Source organism: Chelmon rostratus, chromosome 13 (assembly GCF_017976325.1).
Source record: "Chelmon rostratus isolate fCheRos1 chromosome 13, fCheRos1.pri, whole genome shotgun sequence".
NCBI lineage: Eukaryota > Metazoa > Chordata > Actinopteri > Chaetodontiformes > Chaetodontidae > Chelmon > Chelmon rostratus.
The window spans coordinates 21807707-21827929 of NC_055670.1; the positions used below are offsets into that span (position 1 = coordinate 21807707).

Consider the following 20223-nt stretch of genomic DNA (forward strand, 5'->3'; position numbering starts at 1 on the left):
TGCAGTAATAAAATAGACTGATCTGTGAGGGAATCAATCACACAGATAACACACATGCTTCTCTCCAAGTACAACAAACGCGTTCAGGCTCTCTCGTTGCAACACCATCCTGTTAAACGCCACACATTTCACTGATTTTAAAGCATGCTAGATTGAAAGATTGCGTTGACGTGAATGAAATATTTACAGTGATGTTGACAAAAAGCCAGCGACAGAGGCCAGGGCACAGATGAGCTCATTGTTGAAACAGGGATTTCCACATTTCCATGTCAGTGTGCCCCACGCCATGACACCGAGCTCAACAACAAGAGGGGAGAGGAAAGGGGCGCTCGGAGGGCACGCGGGGAAACACACAGGCATACATGCACCAGCCTTTGGCACAAAGTAAATATGCTCCATGATTTATCTCCGCCTGCAGCATGTGAGTGGAAAAAAATCAGATCAGTTCCTGAAAACACAAACACACATGCAGGTACCCTCGATTACAACAGTGGCACAATCTGGTGCAGCACAACAATACAATGCAGTAAACAAAAGCAGCCTTGGCGCATATTTTGGAAGGCATGCACAAAGTGTCACTGTTGGCAGCCACATGAAAACACGCAGCAAGCAGGCAGACCAGGAAGGACACACAGCCGCACGCACCAGCTCTACCTCTGTTCTGTCAATAGGGCTAGGCCTGCACGGTTTCCACAGCAACCACGCCCCTCCCTTTTGGCTTGCAGGGGAGGTGTTTTGAAAGTTCAGAGCGTGTTTTTGAGCGCGCGTGCGTGTGGACAGAGAAAGGCAGACAGGGGCGTGGACGCCGAATCAACTCCAAGAAGTGAAACACCCTGCTTTCAGTCCCCAGCTGGAGCAAGTGACAGCAGCGTCAGAGAGCTGGTGGAGCAGCTGCTGAACTCTCACTGTTTAGGTGAACTATCCCATTGAAGCGGGACATCTGACCACCTGTGAAACATGGACGACGCGTCCCAAGCCGAGCGCAGCAGCGTCTCCAGCGCCTCCAACACCACCCCGCAGCAGCAGCAGCAGCAGCCCGAAAGCACCGAGGTTCTCATCCCGAGCTTCGCCCCGTCGTCCGTCCCCTCCTCCCCGACCCCGAGCAGCACCCTCACCCGGCTGGGCCTCAAGAGCCCGACCGCGGCCGCGCCGAGCAGCCCCGTCGACCGCGGCCAGGTGAGCGCCATCACCGTGGTGGCGCTGCTGGACAAGCTGGTCAACATGCTGGAGGCGGTGCAGACGAACCAGCAGCGGATGGAGCAGCGGCAGACCAACCTGGAGGACGCCGTGCGGGTCGTGCAGGGGGACGTGACCCGCCTGTCCAAGACCCACGTCAGCACCTCCAACAGCGTCAGCAAGCTGCTGGAGAACTCCCGCAAAGTCAGCGGGCACCTGAAGGATGTCCGCGGGTGCATGGCCAAGCAGGCGGTGCAGGTGAAGCAGCTGGAGGCAAATCACAGCCACCTGCTGAAGAGGAACCACTTTAAAGTGATCATCTTCCAGGTGAGGGGACACGGTGATAGAAAGAGGAAAAACACAGTAACACTCAGGGTTTCTTAAGTTTTACAGCCAAAGTAGATTGCAAGGGGGGCGTCAGATCAGTTTACTTCTCATGAGGACCACTACTGGGCCTGCAAAACCAGTATTATGTGGCTCTGGAAGGCACTGTAAAAATAATAACCCTAGTGATGTCATAATGATGTCATCAGGGTCACCTCAGGTTGGGCTTGAGAAGTTGCACTTAACAGAAACCTGCAACACAAAGTGAAGTTGTGGGGTTTGAAAAAAAGTCAGGTTGCATTATGGGAAATGTAGGACCCAGCGTTTTGGAGCCTGACCTTAAAGTCAGGATATCTCGGCCACTGCTGCTTCAGTTGTCTCTGCTCTCGTTCTGTGCATCTCTCGTGAGACCCCCAGAGTTATAAAGTGAAAAACTAAACGGTCAGATGTTTTTTTTCATAGCGTACATTTGCATCATGATTTCCTCTTGAGCACTCGTTCTACCTTGTGTGTGCGTGCGCGCCCGTGTGGGTCATATTTGCATTCACATTTGACTCCAGCGATGGGCGTGTTTGGATGTGAGCACATTTCTTGTGTTCCTGCTTGACACAGAAAGGTGACTTGCTGCATGCGCACAGCACATTAGTACATTTTCAACACTTAAAACTTGTTGAACAGGACCCGGGCAGCCAGTTGATCTCTACGAACAGATGACGTGATGAAGAGTGTGCCATTTTCTGACTCTGGAAAAATGTTTCAAACACGCCTCTAATAACAGAACTGTACTGCAAATGCTAAATTTGACATGTTTTCTTTAATATAAGTTCAGTTCTTAATTTTCGTAAACATGCATTTTCCCTCTTTTGTGTGTGTGTGTGTGTGTGTGTGTGTGTGTGTGTGTGTGTGTGAGAAGAAGGGCGTGCCTGGGAATGGAGCTACAGAGGATAATAGAGGAGGGCTCAGACGCTGACTTTGACTAGATCTGTTTACACCCCACAGTCATAATTCAGACAGACAGGTGGCTTTTGGACGATTTTCCCGCTTCAGCTGCCTACCACACCTGTGAGGGTAAAACCTTATACAGCCTCTGAAAGAGTGACAAACGTGCCAATATCCCCAGGAAAGTACGAGTGGAAAGTGTGAGGAATATCCTCGCACAGGCCATCTCTCGCTTATCTCCAGGCGTAAAAGTAGTTGGAGCTTCTGTTTGCCCGGCACGTAAAAAACAGACATTACCTTCAGCCGTGATGAATGCAGCTGAGTTTATTTATCATGCGGTTGCCATGCAGGATGAAAGCAGCTCCATATCGCATTTGACCGCGCTCGACCAAAAGGACACGATCTTGTGTCGGTGTGGTCTCCGAGTGTGTTTCGTGCATGAATAACTGCATGTGTTTTTTTTTTTTTAATGTGTGTATGTGTGTGTGGGTGCGTCTGAGCGTGTGCGTACAAGTGTGTGCGCCCAGGCGGCGAAAGGGGGGGGGGGGGGGGGGGGGGGGGCATTGTTGACACAGCCAGAGCCACTGAGAGCTCTTAACCGCCCTTGTTATCTGGTTTCCCAGGTACTGAGGCTCTGTTGTTCAAATGCAACAGGTGCCAAGACCTTACCCTGCACGAGGTGGCCCTGTGGGCGAGGCGCCGCGGGTCGATTTGATTCAACCCTCTGTCACTTTTTATTTGCTGGAAGGATGTGTCCCGTCGCTGTAGAGATAGTGAGAGCGGACAGTGCTGCTACATCATGTGTTTAACTTGATCTTTATTATGTTAACATTATTAGAGTATGCAGCGGTATGCTTTAAACTTTCTGTATCATGAGGATGTTAAAACTGCTGAGTTGAGCTTTTTCCTCTAACTTTGAGTCGAGCTGCAGGTGGGTGAAGTGGGACCAGGTATGATCCGGAGGGCGTGTGTACAGCATGTGTGTGCGTGCAGTTTGCCCATTGGATGTTATGCTGATGTGTTGGGTCAGGTGTATGCAGTTACAGAGCTGGTAAATGAGACTTGGCGTGCCTGGGGGGGAGCAGGAAATAAAAGAACTAAGTGCAGCCCTTGTTCCCTCTCCTCCCAGGGATTGTGTTGACTCTTTTCTGTGTCCATCATTTTCTGCCTCGCCTCATCTCTTTTTCACCTCCAGGATCGTGTCTTTTTCTTGATTTTTCTCCATCTGGTGTCGTGCTCTAACCTTTTTTTGTCTGATATCTTTCGGTTTCTGATTAAATGTCCGACCATTTTCCGCTTCTCACACTGCCCTCTCTCTCTCTCTCTCTCTGTTTCTTCATCTTTTATACAAACTCCAACCATTTTTTCTCTCTCTCGCTCTCTTTGGTCAAACCACCTGTCTTGATTCCCTGAAACTACATGAAAGCACATGCTGTGCGCCCCACGCTACTCTTTGATAAAGCACGTTTGTTGCACACCCAAGTGCCAAACTCCATGCACCAGCCCCACAGCTATTGGCCGAGGGGCCCCCTTCCCTCCCCGTCCGCTTGACAAAATTGATCCAGAACACTCATCACCCTGTACGTGCCAGCTGAGGTGGAAACACAGAGGCTTTCTGGGTAAACACCTACTGTTGTGTTGCACGGAGCAGGCCTCTATACCAGCTCCAGGCCTCGGCCGCTGCCGGTCTGAAATGACAGCGCTGTCTGCCGCTCTGCTGCGTTCCTGCGCATAACAAGGACTAATGAGGACTTAATTACCGCTGCTTGGGCCTTGTTTGTTTGTTTTTGTGCACCATTGCTTTTCCTGTCTCCACATGGCCGTCCCCTCTCGAGGCCTTTTCTCACACACACATTAACACACACACACGGTTCCCAGCCATCTGAGATTCCAGTGTGAACATCGTAAAAAAATGTTTTGGTAATTAATTTTTTCTCGTGTTGGACCGCATAGCATGTAATCTCTTTTTCCCGTTATTTGTCACACAGGTTAATTTCAAAGCTCGTTACCTGAGCAACAAAAATTCACCCTGGAGATCTTCTAACTGATCTTACGTGCACCCCTGTGGCATGAATCATGAAATATGGCGTATTTGGGATGTCATTTCCTGCGACAGACGTCATTTATTTCTGAGTAGATCTTAATCTCCCCATCTGTGTTTATTTCACGGCGACAAACAAGCCGACCACAGCGGCGAATTGAATCTGAGCGCTGTGAGAATTTTGCTTGTTCCCTGCTTTGCACATGAGGGCCAGATTCAGATATTTGCTGGATATTTAAGCAGTGAGAAGGGAGTCTGGTGGCTCTCCTGGTGGGATGGGAAGAGGATGTTTGGTGATTTCTATGTTTTTGGGATCCCTAATCAGAGCAGGGCAGGGAGTGACAACGGTCAGGGCTCTCACACACTATCAAAGAACGTTCGTATCGCATTGCAAGGAAAGAGAAACACCCTCCCCGGCCAAACCAAACACAATGACTGCATCAAGCTTTCTGTCGACAGAGCTGTGATGGCATTCGCTCAAGAAAATTCAATTCTTTCCTCCTCATTATTCAATTCTAGGTGTCTTAAGCTATGCACAAAGTTGAAACTTTCACAAGCTGCAACCTTTCAGTCTATCACCACATCCTGACTCGTCATTCAGTGCAGAAGATGCTTACAAAGGTTTAAAGGTTTTGAGTGATTGGGCTTAACTTCACTCACTGTCATTCTGTTTGCTTTGCTGCCAGTCGTCACAGTGCTATTGTACGCCGATGCTTGACCAAAGGTTGTGGCTTAATCTTAGCTCTCAGCAGCAGGAAGTAAAGGCTGTTTTTTCTACAATCTGTTCTGACTCTAAGATGGAAGACAAACTAGTAATTCCCGGCCTCGCCCCAAGCTTGTACCTTTAGTTTAATGACAAAACGCTAAATACTGTGGAGTTGAATTAAGCTAAATCACGGCCTAATAAATAAATAGTTTTCCGCTATGTCAGATCCATTTGTGTCCCATCTCCCGCATACAAATCGAGTGTGACACAACTGGAGCTTTAAGACAAGAGAAAACCTCAAGCTGAAGCCTGAAGAGGCAAACACAAGCAAGAGGTCAAGCTCAGTAGTCAAGGTAAACTTGAATATAGCCTCATCCCAAACAATATATGCTCTGGGGTAATTAGATATTTGAGTGTAATTACAGTGTGCAGGTTGCGTGTGTTGAGAATCTTCCATTATAAAATCAGATCCATCTCTGCAGGTCGAAGCAGGCCGCTGGCTGCAGGCTACAGCTGGGATTTGTTGTGTGGGTCCCTCGACCAGGTGATATATTGCACCAGCGTATAGCCTAAAGCGGTGCTAGCTGTTTCAGTGCGTTCAACAAACGCTGGGTCGACATGCTTCTGAGCTTTAACCCACGGAAGTGTTTAAAGCAATAACTCAAAGTAACAGGAACGTATGCAGCTGTTGTTGTTGTCAACAAAGACAGAAACAGAAATCCAGAAGCATCAAATAAAGAGAAAAATGAACTGCGGATACACAAAGAAATACTTGAACACAGTATTTGCATATATTTAGACTGACTTTTCGCTGTAGGGGATTGCATTTTTTTTTAAGTTTCTTTATGGTTAATGATCCCAGTAACCTTTCATTACTTGGGCTTGCCTGCTGTCAGATGGGGCAGTTCATTTTGTGTCTGTGTGCTCGATGCAGAGACGTTTCAGCTTTGTGCAGAGGCTGCAGGAAGGTGGCGCGCTCCCACAAACAGAGGGGAAACGGGGATACGCATTACGTTGCGTCCACTTAGCTGGCCCTCGCTATCGTTAGCCACTGATAAGCCTGCATACTGTCACAGCTACACTGTGACGGCAGGGTTCAGAGAGCTTTTGGTCAGTCACCTTCCCTCCGGGCCACATCTGTCTCGTTATTCTAGAAGAGACAGCGGCGTTGGAGTTAAAGTTGTAAAATCACCTTTCGACAAACAATCTGATTGCGTCATTTTTGGCGGTAGCTGGCAGCTTGTTGAATGTAAATGATTAACAGCTGGCGGGTAGAGAATAGCCAGAATATTCCAGTAAAAGTGTATTTGATAGGAGTAACCACAGCTAGCAGAAATGGTGGCTCGCTGGAATGGCTTTCCGTGACAACTGATGGAGATAAGCAGTCGTTAATAAAACTGATTATGTGTGCTTTTCTGCCGATGACATGTCCTCTGTGAAAGGGCCCGTTGAGTTTGGTACAAGTTTTTAGACCACATACACAAGCCTGGCATTTGTAGAGAATATTGGTCAGAAATATGGCAAATAGAAACTTTCCATAAATCATGTAGCCCTGCCAGTGACCACCAGTGCATAGGAAGTGACTTTCATATATTTTGTCCTTCAATCTCCAAGTTGTGAATGAGATTTTAGGCGTTTTTAGAGGAGTGCTGTTGGATATACGACTCGAAAGAGTAAAACTGGTCTCATCAATAATAGTCTGTGCAGCCTTTGAGGCATTGTTTCTAAATGAACGTTGAGGTTTGTTTACAGCAAGGCTTCTCGCTTTGTTATCATTCTTATTTTCCCTTTGGGGTTCATTCCTCACATAATCCTCTGGGGTTTCAGAAACTAGAGAGTAAAGAGAGGAGGAGAAGAGCGAAAGACAGATAACTGTAGGGAGAAAAATAAAGGGAAGAACGAAGAAAACAAAGTGAAAAATGTGCTTTGGTTTTGTCCACTAATGTCAATACAGTAAGGGTGGATTTGCATAAGTTACTGTCCCGGTGAAAGACATGCATGAGGATGCCTGATGTCACATTCAGGTTTGACAAGTCTGCTCAACTGTTTCACTCTGAGGCAAAGGCGATGTTGCAACTGCAGATCGCTGGTGTGAAAGTCGAGTTTTAGCAGCCTTAATAACACAGAAAAGTGATGTTACAAAGCCTGAGCGAGCCCCCGTGACGTGACATGACAAGTTACAGCTTGACGCTTTTAATCATGTAATGTTTATTTGCCGTGAACTGAAAGTTGATGGTATAAAAGGATATGCAAAGTGATCAACCAAAACAATACAACAAAGCAGCGTGTACAAAGAGAAGTGAGGGTAGCAGCTTAGGACAGTTTAGCCTCCCAGTGTACCCCATAATGCACTGCACTTCTCCGTCTCTGGAAATGCCAAGCGCACGTATTTAGCATGTTTGTAATCATTCGCCAGGTATCAATAAGGTGCTGATGTTGAGCTCTTTTGCACACTTGCGCTCAAATGCTCTTTTTTGTTCTCACTTGTTCTCTTTCGTTTGAGCTTTCTTTCCTCTGACACACTTTGACATGTTAGATGCAGGTGGTGATAGAGTTATCTAACTTTTTAAAATATCAGTGCTCAGAGTGTTCTTCTTCCAAAGAAGCTCAAGGTCCTGTTATACAGTCAGGAAGAATGAAACAAACTGACTCCGCCTTTCACCTTCCTCATTTTCTCCATCTATGTGTCTCCTTTTTTTGACTTTTCAAACCCCAGCTTCCATCCAGTCCTCTTGCCAAGGCCGGAACATCCATGGCAGGAAAAGGGAAAACAATAGCCATGTTGGTTCTGAGTGTCCTTATTTCTCTGCTCATGAAATGAATGAACATACAGCACGTCTTGAGATAGCATGATGACTTCCTGGCTCCTATGGGATCGCTCATGCCCTTTGACCTCCATGCTGGGTAAACATTGGGACAATTGTTGGTAGCCTTATCAAAAATGCTCATGGTATCTCGGCACAGCCCTTATCAAACAATGGTTCTGATAGGCGCAGTTTGGGGATTGTGCTGCAGCAATGTGCAAAAGGGGACCTTGGGAGATTAAAACAAATGAGCTAGAGGAGATTAACAGAGCAAAAAACTGGAACAACAAGATCTGGAATGCGCTGTGGTGACACAGATGAAGACATTCATCATTCGTCATACATGCAGAAGGGAGCATGCGAGACGAGCAGGGAAAGTGCAGGTTTAGCAATGTGATCAGGTCGATGTAGAGGAAATGCAGTAAGTGACGAAGAGCATGATAGTCCAGTCAACCGTGGGCTTATTATAATAGTACCATGCCATGTATGAAATTAATTCTGAGCATATATAGCAGAATGTGAGACATATCATCATCAGAAGTGCACAGACTGCTATCCAGTGAATTATGGGTTGAGCGAGCAGGTTTCTTCAGACGTCCAACATCATCATTTATGCCAGCAGCAATAATCGTCTCCTCTCCAGGTTGCCGTGATCGTCATTCCACCAGCTCGTCAGCATGACATCGCGCCTGAATCGGTTATTGTGTTGCGTGATTACGCAAGCTCGCAAGGCCAGTAAACACGCCGTGTTTTCTTTTGGAGAGGCAGATATGGGAGGGGCGCGGATGGGGAAAGAATGCCCTAACTTGTTATGCAAAGCTTTATGGGGATTAGGCCAGGAGGCATGATTCAAAATTGGCATGAAGCTGTTGACGAGGTATTCATGATACTTGGAATCATGAGGTTTGTCACAGTTTGAACACACTTATATGATGGTCTGTCATTGGGCTGGTCTCAACAGTCGTTCGTATACGCGTGTCCATTCATTAGCGCGAGGCAGTGCGCAGAGTACAGTACAGAGAGTGAGAGATTATCATGTTGCCCCGTCCCATGACAAATAGCAGGATTCCATTTCCTTTCCTTCCTTTCCTCCCTACTTCCTCTGTCCACAGATGGCTCTTCGAGTACATTGGGATCAGAGTGGAGGGGGAATGTTACACAACAGGCTGGATAGGGGTGAACTGTAAAGCAATTCACTGCAATGTAATGCAATCAAAACATATGCAGATCAAGGCAAATTTGCACAATGGATGAAGCCGTGTGTGTGTTTTTGAGTGTGTGGCAGGGTGCAGGGACTACAGCATTGAGACAGTGTTTTGTTTGAACATCTTCAATGGAGGTAGGTTGTATTACAGATGAAGAGGATAGGCAAATTTGCAGAATAAAGGGAGGGTGGGAGGAAATTTGGAAAAGAAAAAATTTGAATATTCAGGAGCAGACATTTGTCTCCGGCCCTCCGTTTTAACTGTGCATTACAAAAATGTCTATCAGTCAATAAAAAGCATCAGCAGCTGCCCATCCTTGAAGTAGCATCCAGTTTGTCTCTCTCGTTCTCTAACAATATAATTGCAGGGGCTTGGCAGCGTGTGCATATCTGTGTGTGTGGTGGCAATGCTTTACCCTCTCATTGGTGCAGGCACCTGACTCACTGCGCCAACACACCTGTACTAACCTCGCCTGTCAGGCTTAAGAAAACCTCCATTCATCGTCTGAAGGGCCAAGAAAACACACCTGTTTAAACTGCTAACACACATACACATATAAACGCACACATGACTGTGCAAATCTGCAATTCAAACCGCAGGGATACTGTCTTACGGCTCATGTACGTATGGGTAAATTAGCAGCTTTCTCTTCTTTATGAGATGTTACAGGTTACAGGTATAAGTTATTATAAGTCATCCTGAAGGGAGACATGTATGTCTGCAGCAAATGTCATGTAACGTGTGAAACAATTGTTGAGATATTTCAGTTAAAACGACGTCAGCAAAATTTTGTAGCTCTAGAGGAAAAGTCAGTGCATCACGAGCATCTTTAGGATTCATCCGCTGATCATCACGAATGTCGTAAACATCCTGGAAATCCATCCACCAGCTGTAGTCTCGACTGAAGCGGTGCACCGACTGACAGGCAAACATTGCTATTCCTAGAGTAGAGCCTCATTTTGTACATATTTATATTGATTTCAAGCAGATCACCCAGCCTTAAGTCTAATACAGTATATCACTGCAGATGAATGCACAGAGAGAAAGAACAGATGCAGAAGGAACAGTATAGGATATCATTACACATACAGTATAAACAGAGACACACTCTGGGAGTAATGTGAGCCCGCTGGAGCTCTTTCAATCAGTGGCGACTGCGTCCCGCCCCACCCTGATCCATCTCTGTTTGAATTGAGCAGGAGACTCCAGAGAAGTGGCTTTCATAAGCTCTGGCTGAGGAACACCAGCAGGACTTGCAATCAGATGGCAGTTCTGCCATGCAATTGTTAAATGAGATCTTGAACTCCATTACGTAAGCTTACAAAACACCTGAATTGAAGTGTGTGACCTTTAACGCACACTAAACCTGCTGTCTCACTAAATTAACTTTGTTTTTTTTGGTTTGCGCCAAATGTTTTTGAAGTCTGTTTCATCTCTTGAACAGTTTTTTTTTTTTTTAAACAGTGACTGAGGTCCTACATGGCTGCACATGAATACACACTGGCACAGAGATACTCGAACACACACACATATCACATTCTCCTGTGGCTAATGAGGGCTTGCTTAGAGGGTACATTAATTAACAGGGTTCCCAAGAGAAAAGTGTCAGGATGTTAGATTCACACACACACACACACACACACACACACACACACACACATAGGACAGACCTCGGTCAAATGGTGTTTAGGAAAATTTTGTTTGTTCTAGCTTACTAGCCAAGATTGTTGGGGGTTAAACGTGCTAATTTCACAGTATTTCACTATTTGAGCAGCCAAACACAGAACAGCATTTTCACCAGATAAACCACCAAATAAAATATGCAGGAAAAGAGCAGGATGAAGTCAAGGCCGGAGGGGAAAAGGCGGCGGTGAACGCTTGAGACTCTCTCTGTGTGATTAGTATAAGTACTCTCCAGTTAGAATTGACAAGTGAAGCTTCGGTTGTGTTTATCACCGTGAGTAATGCAAGGATCAATCAATAAAACAACTTTCTGAACTGCGCTGCTGCAGCAGGTCTAGTACAGTATGCAGCAGGAGAGCTGAGTTTTCACTGGGGGGGTGTTCGAGTTTCAGCTGCCGCCTCCCACACACTCCAGCACCCACACTGATTATATCAAAACATGTTTGAGTTGAATCAGAAAGTGCATGGCATGCCCAGACTGGAGCAGAGGTGTGAAGACTGAAGCTTCAGAAACCTTAACACAGCCAAACATTAAGAGCAAATTGTTGTTTATTATCAGGGAATGAGGGTCAGGAGAGGCCATGTTGGCTGATTTTGTAATCATGACTGGTCAGATTTAAGAGGGTGCTTAACCCTTAAGTTATCTGGCACTTCATGCTGATTAAAGCTATTTGTCTCTTATCTGGCTTGGAAAGCATACACAGAAAAGGGAGTTAAGCATAAAGTCTGGTCTCGTAGTCTCATATCATCTCCCTGCAAGCAAGCTTTCTGGTAATTCTCTAACATCTAATGTGTCCAATGCAAGAGCTGTCACCCACGTAGTTCCTGACTTCCTGATTTTGATTCTGCATGAACATGTTCAGCTCCACACGGTGGGTGTGGCAGACCAACAGCAAACTGGGGCATCCAGAAACTGCTCATTCAGATATGACAGGAGGGAGCAACGGGGAACAAAACTGAGAGCGAGCAATTACAGTTAAACCAAACCAAAGGTAGAGGTAACCCGAGCTGTTCCCCAAGGTGCTACCTTTGTCTTTTTGGATTTCAAGTTACAAACGTGCAGTGTGTCACAGTTCCCAGCTTCTTTGGGATGGTGACATACTAGTTGGTGATAAATGAAAACTTTTAATACACGCCTAAAATTATGTTTTACAATTGCTTTCTAAAATGAAGAACATCAGAATAATAATTCAGAATTTTTTTACGATCAACACCAAAAGAGGACCAGAAATCTATCAGTCCTAAGTGAAATCCCCTGCTGTTCTATTTATTGTGCTCTAAGCTCTAAAACATTTATTGTGTTTTCTCTTGATGTTGTGCCTTTAAGAACAAGCTGACAGATTTATTAACATTAACTGGAAGATACCACACATGCTTGACACACACCTGAACTGTGAATCATGCCTGCACGTTGGACATCAAGGCAAACAGCATCATGTGTCTGCAGTGTGGTAAAAACTGGAGGGTTTCTAAATTGATTTCCACTTCTCTGGAGCTTTTATATGCCATGATTTTCTATGCTATGACCTTGTTTTAGGTGTATCACTAGGTGTAGGTGTATCACTGCAGTGCTCTGAATGGCTGTGGATCAAACGAGGGTAAACCCGCAGTTAAACATTATCATGAGTGCTCATTTCCAATGGCATCAGGTCTCATCAGGTAGACAGACTTTAAAAGTACAGAACGTACTGCAACGTACTGGTTTTGGGAATGAAACACACTGAAATCTTGAGTAAGTGTAGTATTTGACACCATTATAACAATGTTGATTGCTGTTGATTGGACTTCCCATTATCGTTTTGTGCAGTTTGCATGTCATAAATACAGTGCCATCGCCCTCTGTACAGTATAACCTATAATCACACAATCACAGATACTGTATCATCTTATCTCCCATATTTGACCGACTATTCTGCAATGTAGAAAACACAGATGGAAAAAATGGAACCAACTGGAAAAAATGTCACAAAAATTGCCAAAATGTGGATTCAATTTATAACGATCAGGACTTGCCTACCATTATCAGCATTTTTTCACGACTCTTAAGTGGAATTAACAGAAAAAAAGGCTTTACTGCTATGTTTTTGTGTCTCATAGTCATAGTCAAAGAGGCCCTGAGAGAGAGACAGGCGCTAGCAAGAGCTCATCACTTAAACAAACTCACAGAGGAGCAACCACATTGGCAGATGCAAGACTTTGTGGCTGTATATGCAGAGTCAGCATATGGAGGCTGTGCTGCAGATGATGTTTGATAAAAAATAGTGCAATGTTGTGTTACCTCATTGATATTGATTCAGTCTTCAATCCGCGACACCACTTGATTAGACACTTTCTGATGACAAAATCAGCCTAAATCTTAAAACCCAGAATTCAGAAACATTAAAAGAGAAAACATGGAATTTGGGGAAAAACATAAAACAGAATCTGGAAAGAATTAAAACAGATTTCACAGGGCTCTGGGCTAAATTTGACAGTGACAGATCGGAGGTACAATAACACTGTCCTTTTCGGCAAAAACACCACTGTCGATGAGTGAAGAATGGACAGATGGCAGAACTCTTCTGGACCATCTGGTTTGCCCAGTCCTTAAGTATGTGTTAATGACACCCCAGGAAAGGTGCATTGCACACTCCAAACACCTATAGGCATCCAGCCACTTGAAGCATTCCTGTGTCTTAAGAGCTGCCATGCATTCTTTGAAATGCAGCCATAGTTTAATGCAGACTCATTCTTACAAGCATGGGGCACAGAAACAACTGAGACTGAAACACTGAACACTGATCGTTAATATTGACGCATCTCCAGGATAAATATCTCAAATGTGGCCTGGGATTCAGTTTAAATTCCAAATTGTAGCTATAAAACTGGATGAAGGGGACTGCGGAGGCCTTGAATCACTTCAGTCAAGCCTTTCCTGGATTTGATTTGCTCAGGGCAAATTAAAGTATTCATGTTAAATGCCCATAAGCATCTCTTGTTCTTGTACTTTAAAACATAAAAATGTGCTGAACAATGTGCTGCATTAACTCACCTCCATACCAAGTATTCACTGGTGATACTTTAAGCTGATGTCACAGGGAGGGTTTCTTTATGAGCATTTCAAATGTGTAGTGGAGTATGTCAACCACTGAAGCTGCACCTTCACTCTCCACTCACTGCTGGGTGTGAAAGGATAGGGGCAATTGGGGGTGGGAACTGGAGTCCATAAATCCCCAGTGTGTGCCTGCATGTGTGTGATTGTGCACTAATGGATAGGCAGCAAGTAAGACAGAGGAGGAAGAGACTGAGGAGAAACAAACTGAAACATATATTGAAATACTGAGCTTACTGCACTCCATTTTACTCTGTTTATGGTCATCAGTGCGTTCATGGATGGCGGGTTAAAGGCAGAGACTGATATAAAAGAGAGAAAATGGAGAGAACTGTGTGACTCCTGCAGAGTGTATGGAATTCCTCAGATCTCTCGAGGAGAAGACTGAGGAGGCAAGCAGGGACTGGTTTCTTCAGTCCTCAGCACGCAGACCAGCTCAACATGTGGAGTGTGTAGAGTGTGTTTAACACATGCATCCATTTACATTGGCCAAACCATGGACAGAAGTATACAGAAACATGTTCATGGGGGTGCATACACCTGAAATATCTTGGCCTTGATCATCATGGTCAAGAATCACTTAGACTTTGTAAAGTAGCCTGAAGTCTAACACTGACCACAGCCAATTCAAACAAATATATCATGAAGGTCATTCCTTGTCAAACTACAGCCTGGTTCAAGAGATTGTGCTTATTTGTAACTGATCCAAAAGACTGCCCCCTTAACCCACCTTTTTCTGTCCTTCTGTCCCCAATAGGAAGACAATGAGATCCCCACCAGCGTGGCAGTCAAGGACTCCCGCAGGACCCCACAACCAAGCCAGTATGATGCAGAATCCACCCTGGCTACTGCATCTGTCACTGGCTCTGTTGATGGCACCCAGGGCCATGAGGGTCTTCACACCATTAGCACGTCCTCCCATGAAGATGATGATCTTTGCGTGCACCGAGAGGAGGAGGAGGAAGACCTGGATTGCGAGGGCGCATTGAGCCCTTCCCTCTCATATGAGACAAGGGCCGACAAGTTCAAGCGCTCCAGCCTGAAGAAGGTTGATAGCCTGAAGAAGGCCTTCTCGCGCCAGAGCATCGAGAAGAAGGTGACCCAGATCACCACCAAGATTGTGCCACCGGAGAAGCGTGAGAAAATCAAGAAGAGCTTCACCCCCAACCATCCTAAGAGTCCGACTGCCAAGAGCTCCTCTTTCAAGGTGTCTCCCATGACTTTCAATGTGAAGAAGGTCAGAGATGGGGAGGCCACACCAGATATGGGCTCACCTGTGGAAGAAGCCCATGTGGAGATTCCTGCCTTCGATTGCTCGGATGAAGGCAGTCCCTTGGCAGAGGTGCATGCCCAGGAAGGTTTGTCTCTGGAGGTGCATAGTCCTTCTGCCCCAGAGAGCATAAATGCAGAGCCTGAGGTAAATGGAGAGGCACCAAGCCTTGATGTCCAGATCAATGGTGATCACTTTGCTGTCTTGGCAGTTCCAGAGAATGATGAAGATGTTGGCGAGGAGGAGGAAGAAGAGGAGGAAGAAAAGGAGAAAGACAAAAGCCCTGTTGAGGCAGCAGCAGATGCCCAGATTCCAGTAGAAACGATTGCTGTAGAACAAGTGTCTTAATATGATTTGATTTTAGTGAGCATCAATTGTAATTTCTTATTCTTTCTTTTCTCTCTTGAAGTTTTATGAACACCCCACAGACACAAATTATCCCTCCACTGTAAACAGTCCTGTGTTCTCATCATAAACACTAGAAACATACTCTCGGCCTCTGAAGGTAGTCCATCCATTGGACCATTTCTGCATCAATACCTTTGATTGTCACCAACAGAGTCTAAAAACGTCAGCAGAAACTGCCCAAGCACCTCGACCTCACAGTGTCTCGAATCAGAATTCAATGCAAGTGCTTTCTTACTCTATAGCAGAGCTGTCCAAAGAAAGCAACATTGCAGCAATGAACTATAGTTCACTCCCATCAACTGGTGCCCGCCCCTCAATAACCGCACATCTCCAGGGCGCTGGGCCAACTATCTCCCTCCTGCTGTGTTTGTCTGCCTCTGGAGCTCTTTTCCTCACTGACAGATAGCCTCTTTGTTCATTGTGTTTTTTGTGAAAAATAGTAAATCTTTGGCAGCAGTGGTACTGCCCACAGCCTGTTGAGGCAGGGTGTTGCCAGGTTGTGCTAGCGTTAGAATGGGGAGTTTCAGGGTTTTCAGTGAAAAGGTCCTGGGGTGTTTTGTAGTGAACTAGAGGTTGTTTACTGAATTCTTTGGCCCTGTGCTGAAAAAAACCCAGATCTTAACTAACAGGTTACTATACTTCAGCAGTCCTAGTGGCTCTGTCTTGTCTCCTGTCCTTCATCTGTGATTGTTATAGTTAGATCCAATTCATCATGTCTGGCATTGATGGCCTACCTTGTACACCAGACGAGTTGTATGTGGTACATCAAAATATTTTAGTAATTTGTGATTGCCAGTTGAGTAAATGACAATAAATCTCCATGTGCTGAAAAACAAAATGTCTTGAGAATCGCACAATCAATCAATACTGTAAGAATGGTAAGATAAAATTGTTTGGAAATATCAGTTAACATGCTTTGTGCTCAATCACAGTGATACAAATGAAGGACATAATTGCAGGATAGAAGCTGCTCTAGATGGAAAGAAAAACTAATTGCTGACAAAAAGAGCGTTTTAACACTGACATACTAAATGTCCCTTTTGTAGCCCTTTGTCTTTTCTGCAGGGCTACTTTGTTTATGTACAGGAATCATTCTGTTTTACATAAGGCACACCACTCTGGGTATTTTCAGCTTATACACCATAAATCAGTACTTTATGATAACTACCTTAAGTGTGTGTACTTTATACCGTAAATGTATCTGTATCTAAGTTATGATATGATACGTGGGTGTTTGTAAGTCATCTTTCTCTTACAGGCGTCCGAAACGTGCATGGTAAAGTGTTTACTCAGTTGTTTAAGATATAAACACTATCTTATACATTTGCCAGGGTGTCATCACTAAATCCCTTTACTTTGCACAAGCTAGTGTGAGTAATTGCAGTCCTAAGGGGATGGATTCCTATGTTTTTGTTGATAAGAGTAAAGTAAAACATCCTCTCTTCTGAGGAATTCCTTTGCAGCCATCACTTTATGGGGCATAGTCAAAGCCTGGTACCAACTACATAAAGAAAAGTTCGAAGATGGTGCAGACACATCCGCAATAAACTTCATATTTGGAAGTCATGTCTGAAAGTTTCTAGAAAGTGACCTTCCTCTTGTTGCACATTGATTGACCAGCCTAGTTTACAGATGTGTCATATCCAATGCCATGACTCCCCAAAAATAATTTAGCGAGTGATACCAGGTGCCAAGGATCCAGATACTAGAGAGGTCACAGAAGTGGATAAAGGCAGAAGACAGCATTCCTAGGTTTGACGGATGACTCCAGCTCAGCCCATTTTTCATGCTCTTGGCCTCCTTGTTGAGACAGTGCAAAGAGAGGAAGAGGCTCTCTGGAGCCACAGGTGTTCTGCCCCTGTAGAGGCTCCTGGGCTTGAGCTTGTAGAGGAAGGGGGACAGGTGTGGGTGTTGGGAAGTTTGGGAAAGGATGATAAAAGTTGCCTTGGGGTTGCACATAAAGTTGGCAGAAAGGTATTAAAATTGTGTGAGTTGGAAATGCATTAGAGCATGGGAACGGAAATATCTCGCAGGGGGTATGCATACCATTATCTGACCTATACCCGACTACACAACTACATTCATTGTACTGCCTCTCGATGAGAGACAGCACTGGATTCTTAACTTCTTTAAGTCAAAATATGGTGCCCCAAATATTTTGATATCTTAACTATGCAAAAAAAATCACTATCATACTTCACTGAGGTCTGGTTAACACAGGAGAAAAGCTGTGCAGTAGTTCACTTAAAGCCTTAAAGTTCTTCACGCCTTATAAAACTTAACCTTTGTTCGGTGGGAATTTTCAGTAAATAAATAATTTGACGTAAATGATTTTAATTAGCTTGTTACCTGTGTTTATTAAATGTGCTTAGTCATTCTACAGATTTTTTTTCTTTTTAATTCTTTTGTATAAAATAACTTACTGAAAAGGGATTTGAACATCAGGCTTGTGTATACATTCTGTGTACTGTAGAGGTTCAAATACGACTGGCTCTGAGGTATTTTCTGTTCATTAATGCAAACGTGTTAGTTTGGTGATATCTCTGTCTGCTAATGTTAAAACATGTATCTTATTTCTTAATCACTTATGTCTTGTGGATCATGTGTAAGATTTTTTTTTGTTAGAGCGTTGAAACACCAGGTTTCAACAGCATATTAGTGATATTGTGTTTACAAAGTTTTCACTTCATGGCCTGTTCCTTTAGTTAATCACTTAAACCAAAGAAGCGTCCTTCACAGCAGAAGATCCCACTTAAGTGTTTAAATGTACTCCTCTTGACACTTGTTTCAAACATCTTGTAAACATGCCGACATTTTCTTTCAAAATTTAGTATTGTATACATCAATAAAGATTTTATAACATTCAGATTTTGTTTGTGGTCGTTGTTTGCAGTCCTTGTGGTGAGAGGAGATGAATGAGTGTCACACATTTCACATGAATTAGATAATGGTAGTTAATGTTCTGTGCGTCACTCACAAGCCCAGTGACTGGCATCTCTGATCTATCATAAGCAAACATGTTGTTAAGATTGCTGTCGTTCAGGCCAGTGTGAGTTTTGAGATAACTGTAGGTCATGGTGCTGTAATCTAGTGAACCCAGGTGTAGACAGGGGAGTGGATTAATCTCAGCGGATGGAGTGACTTAACTTACTCAACTTTTATTTTCATAGCACAGTTTATGGATTCATAGGGCTCTAAAGATAAGACGGGAATTGGGGTCAGACCCACAATAAAAGGTCACTTCATCCAAATCAAAGCAGCTTTAGAAACAAAGTTTCCTGTTACTCTCAGTTACGTCCAGAGCACACTGTGAGATGCTTTTACCGGAACTACTTTGTACAGAAGAAATAGTCCCAATTCAAACTATTCACAGCATGTTCTGCAGAGTGTAACAGGACGCTTTCCGAGGGGAAGAAAAAGTTGAATCTTTCAATTATTTTTTTCAGTACTTTGAGAACCATGAATTAAATTTCATTCACTTCCATTTCACTGAGGCAGCGGCAGAAATCTCAGAAATCTTGCATTAACGACCACGTAGGAAATCAGGTGAACTAATCTTTCAGTAGTGGAACTGTCTAAAAATAGGCTATGTAGCAAATGAACACAAAATTAACACAAAAAAGTGCTCTCAAAATGAAGAAAATCGTGTCAAAGCAGTTGTTTCACATCCACACACAGCAAAACGGTGAAAAGATGGCGTTTTTTCGGTGTTGGGGTGTTTTGGTAATAGAAACTATGTTACCTTTCCTCTCTAAAGCTATTCGACAGAGTTACTGTAATAATACCACCAGGGTTTTTTCCCTTCCAACTTCCGTGAGTGAGCCGTGCTTTGATGGTGTTTTGTCGCCCTCCAATGTCCGATCTCACACTAACACCCTGTGCTTTTTCCACTACATGATCTGTTGTCATCGCTCACTGGCACAAGGATATTTGGCAAGACGAAGCTCTAATTATTTATTTGTTTTTTTTTTTGTTTTTTTTTTTATTGTTTTTGCTCTTTGATTGCCATTTTCACCAAAACGTACAGTCTGACAGACGAATATAGCGATTATCAAAATGACCCATAGGTGGCAATATAGGGTATACAGTCACGGTGGCCGAGAGGTTAAGGCGTTGGACTCGAAATCCAATGGGGTTTCCCCGCACAGGTTCGAATCCTGTTCGTGACGACTTTTTTCATACTTATTTCCTACATAATATAGTTTACAACCACGCCAGACCAGACCTAGTTTGGTGGTTTATACCTAATATAATTCTGCGACGTCTTTTACAGTCATGTATGACTGTACTAGTAACTCTACTTACGATTTGGACTTTTTGCTCTCCAACCACAGCACGTATGTCTGTGCTTACCAAGCATACATTTGATGTTAAATAATTAAAGTAACAACTAGCCATGATAACATAAAGTTAATGACAAATGTTTCATGTAACAAGTTTCACCATCGTTGACACTGAATTTTCACGTGTTCTCTTGTTCTCGCGTTGTTTCAGAATGGAATCCATTTGGTACAAACCAACCACTTTCTTTATTTTATGTGAACAGGCCAGCACATTGCCCGCTTATATTTGTGAC

The 20223-nt window shown here is 44.2% G+C and overlaps 1 protein-coding gene and 1 non-coding gene across 2 annotated transcripts; both read left to right on the forward strand.

Moving 5' to 3' along the window:
• The first annotated feature begins 829 nt into the window (after positions 1-829).
• On the forward strand, positions 830-18513 carry cavin2a (caveolae associated protein 2a). Its single transcript, XM_041951418.1, has 2 exons — positions 830-1503; positions 14727-18513. The coding sequence occupies exons 1-2, from the start codon at positions 958-960 to the stop codon at positions 15585-15587; spliced, it is 1407 nt and encodes a 468-aa protein (XP_041807352.1). The 5' UTR covers positions 830-957; the 3' UTR covers positions 15588-18513.
• Positions 18514-19734: 1221 nt separating this feature from the next.
• On the forward strand, positions 19735-19816 carry trnas-cga. Its single transcript has one exon. It is a non-coding gene; the product is annotated as a tRNA-Ser (tRNA).
• Positions 19817-20223: the final 407 nt, after the last annotated feature.

Excerpts from the sequence above, each read along its gene's own strand:
- cavin2a (XM_041951418.1), top strand. The coding sequence starts at position 958 with ATGGACGACGCGTCCCAAGCCGAGCGCAGCAGCGTCTCCAGCGCCTCC. Across the intron at positions 1,504-14,726 it reads TTAAAGTGATCATCTTCCAG|GAAGACAATGAGATCCCCAC; the intron begins GTGAGGGGACAC and ends TGTCCCCAATAG.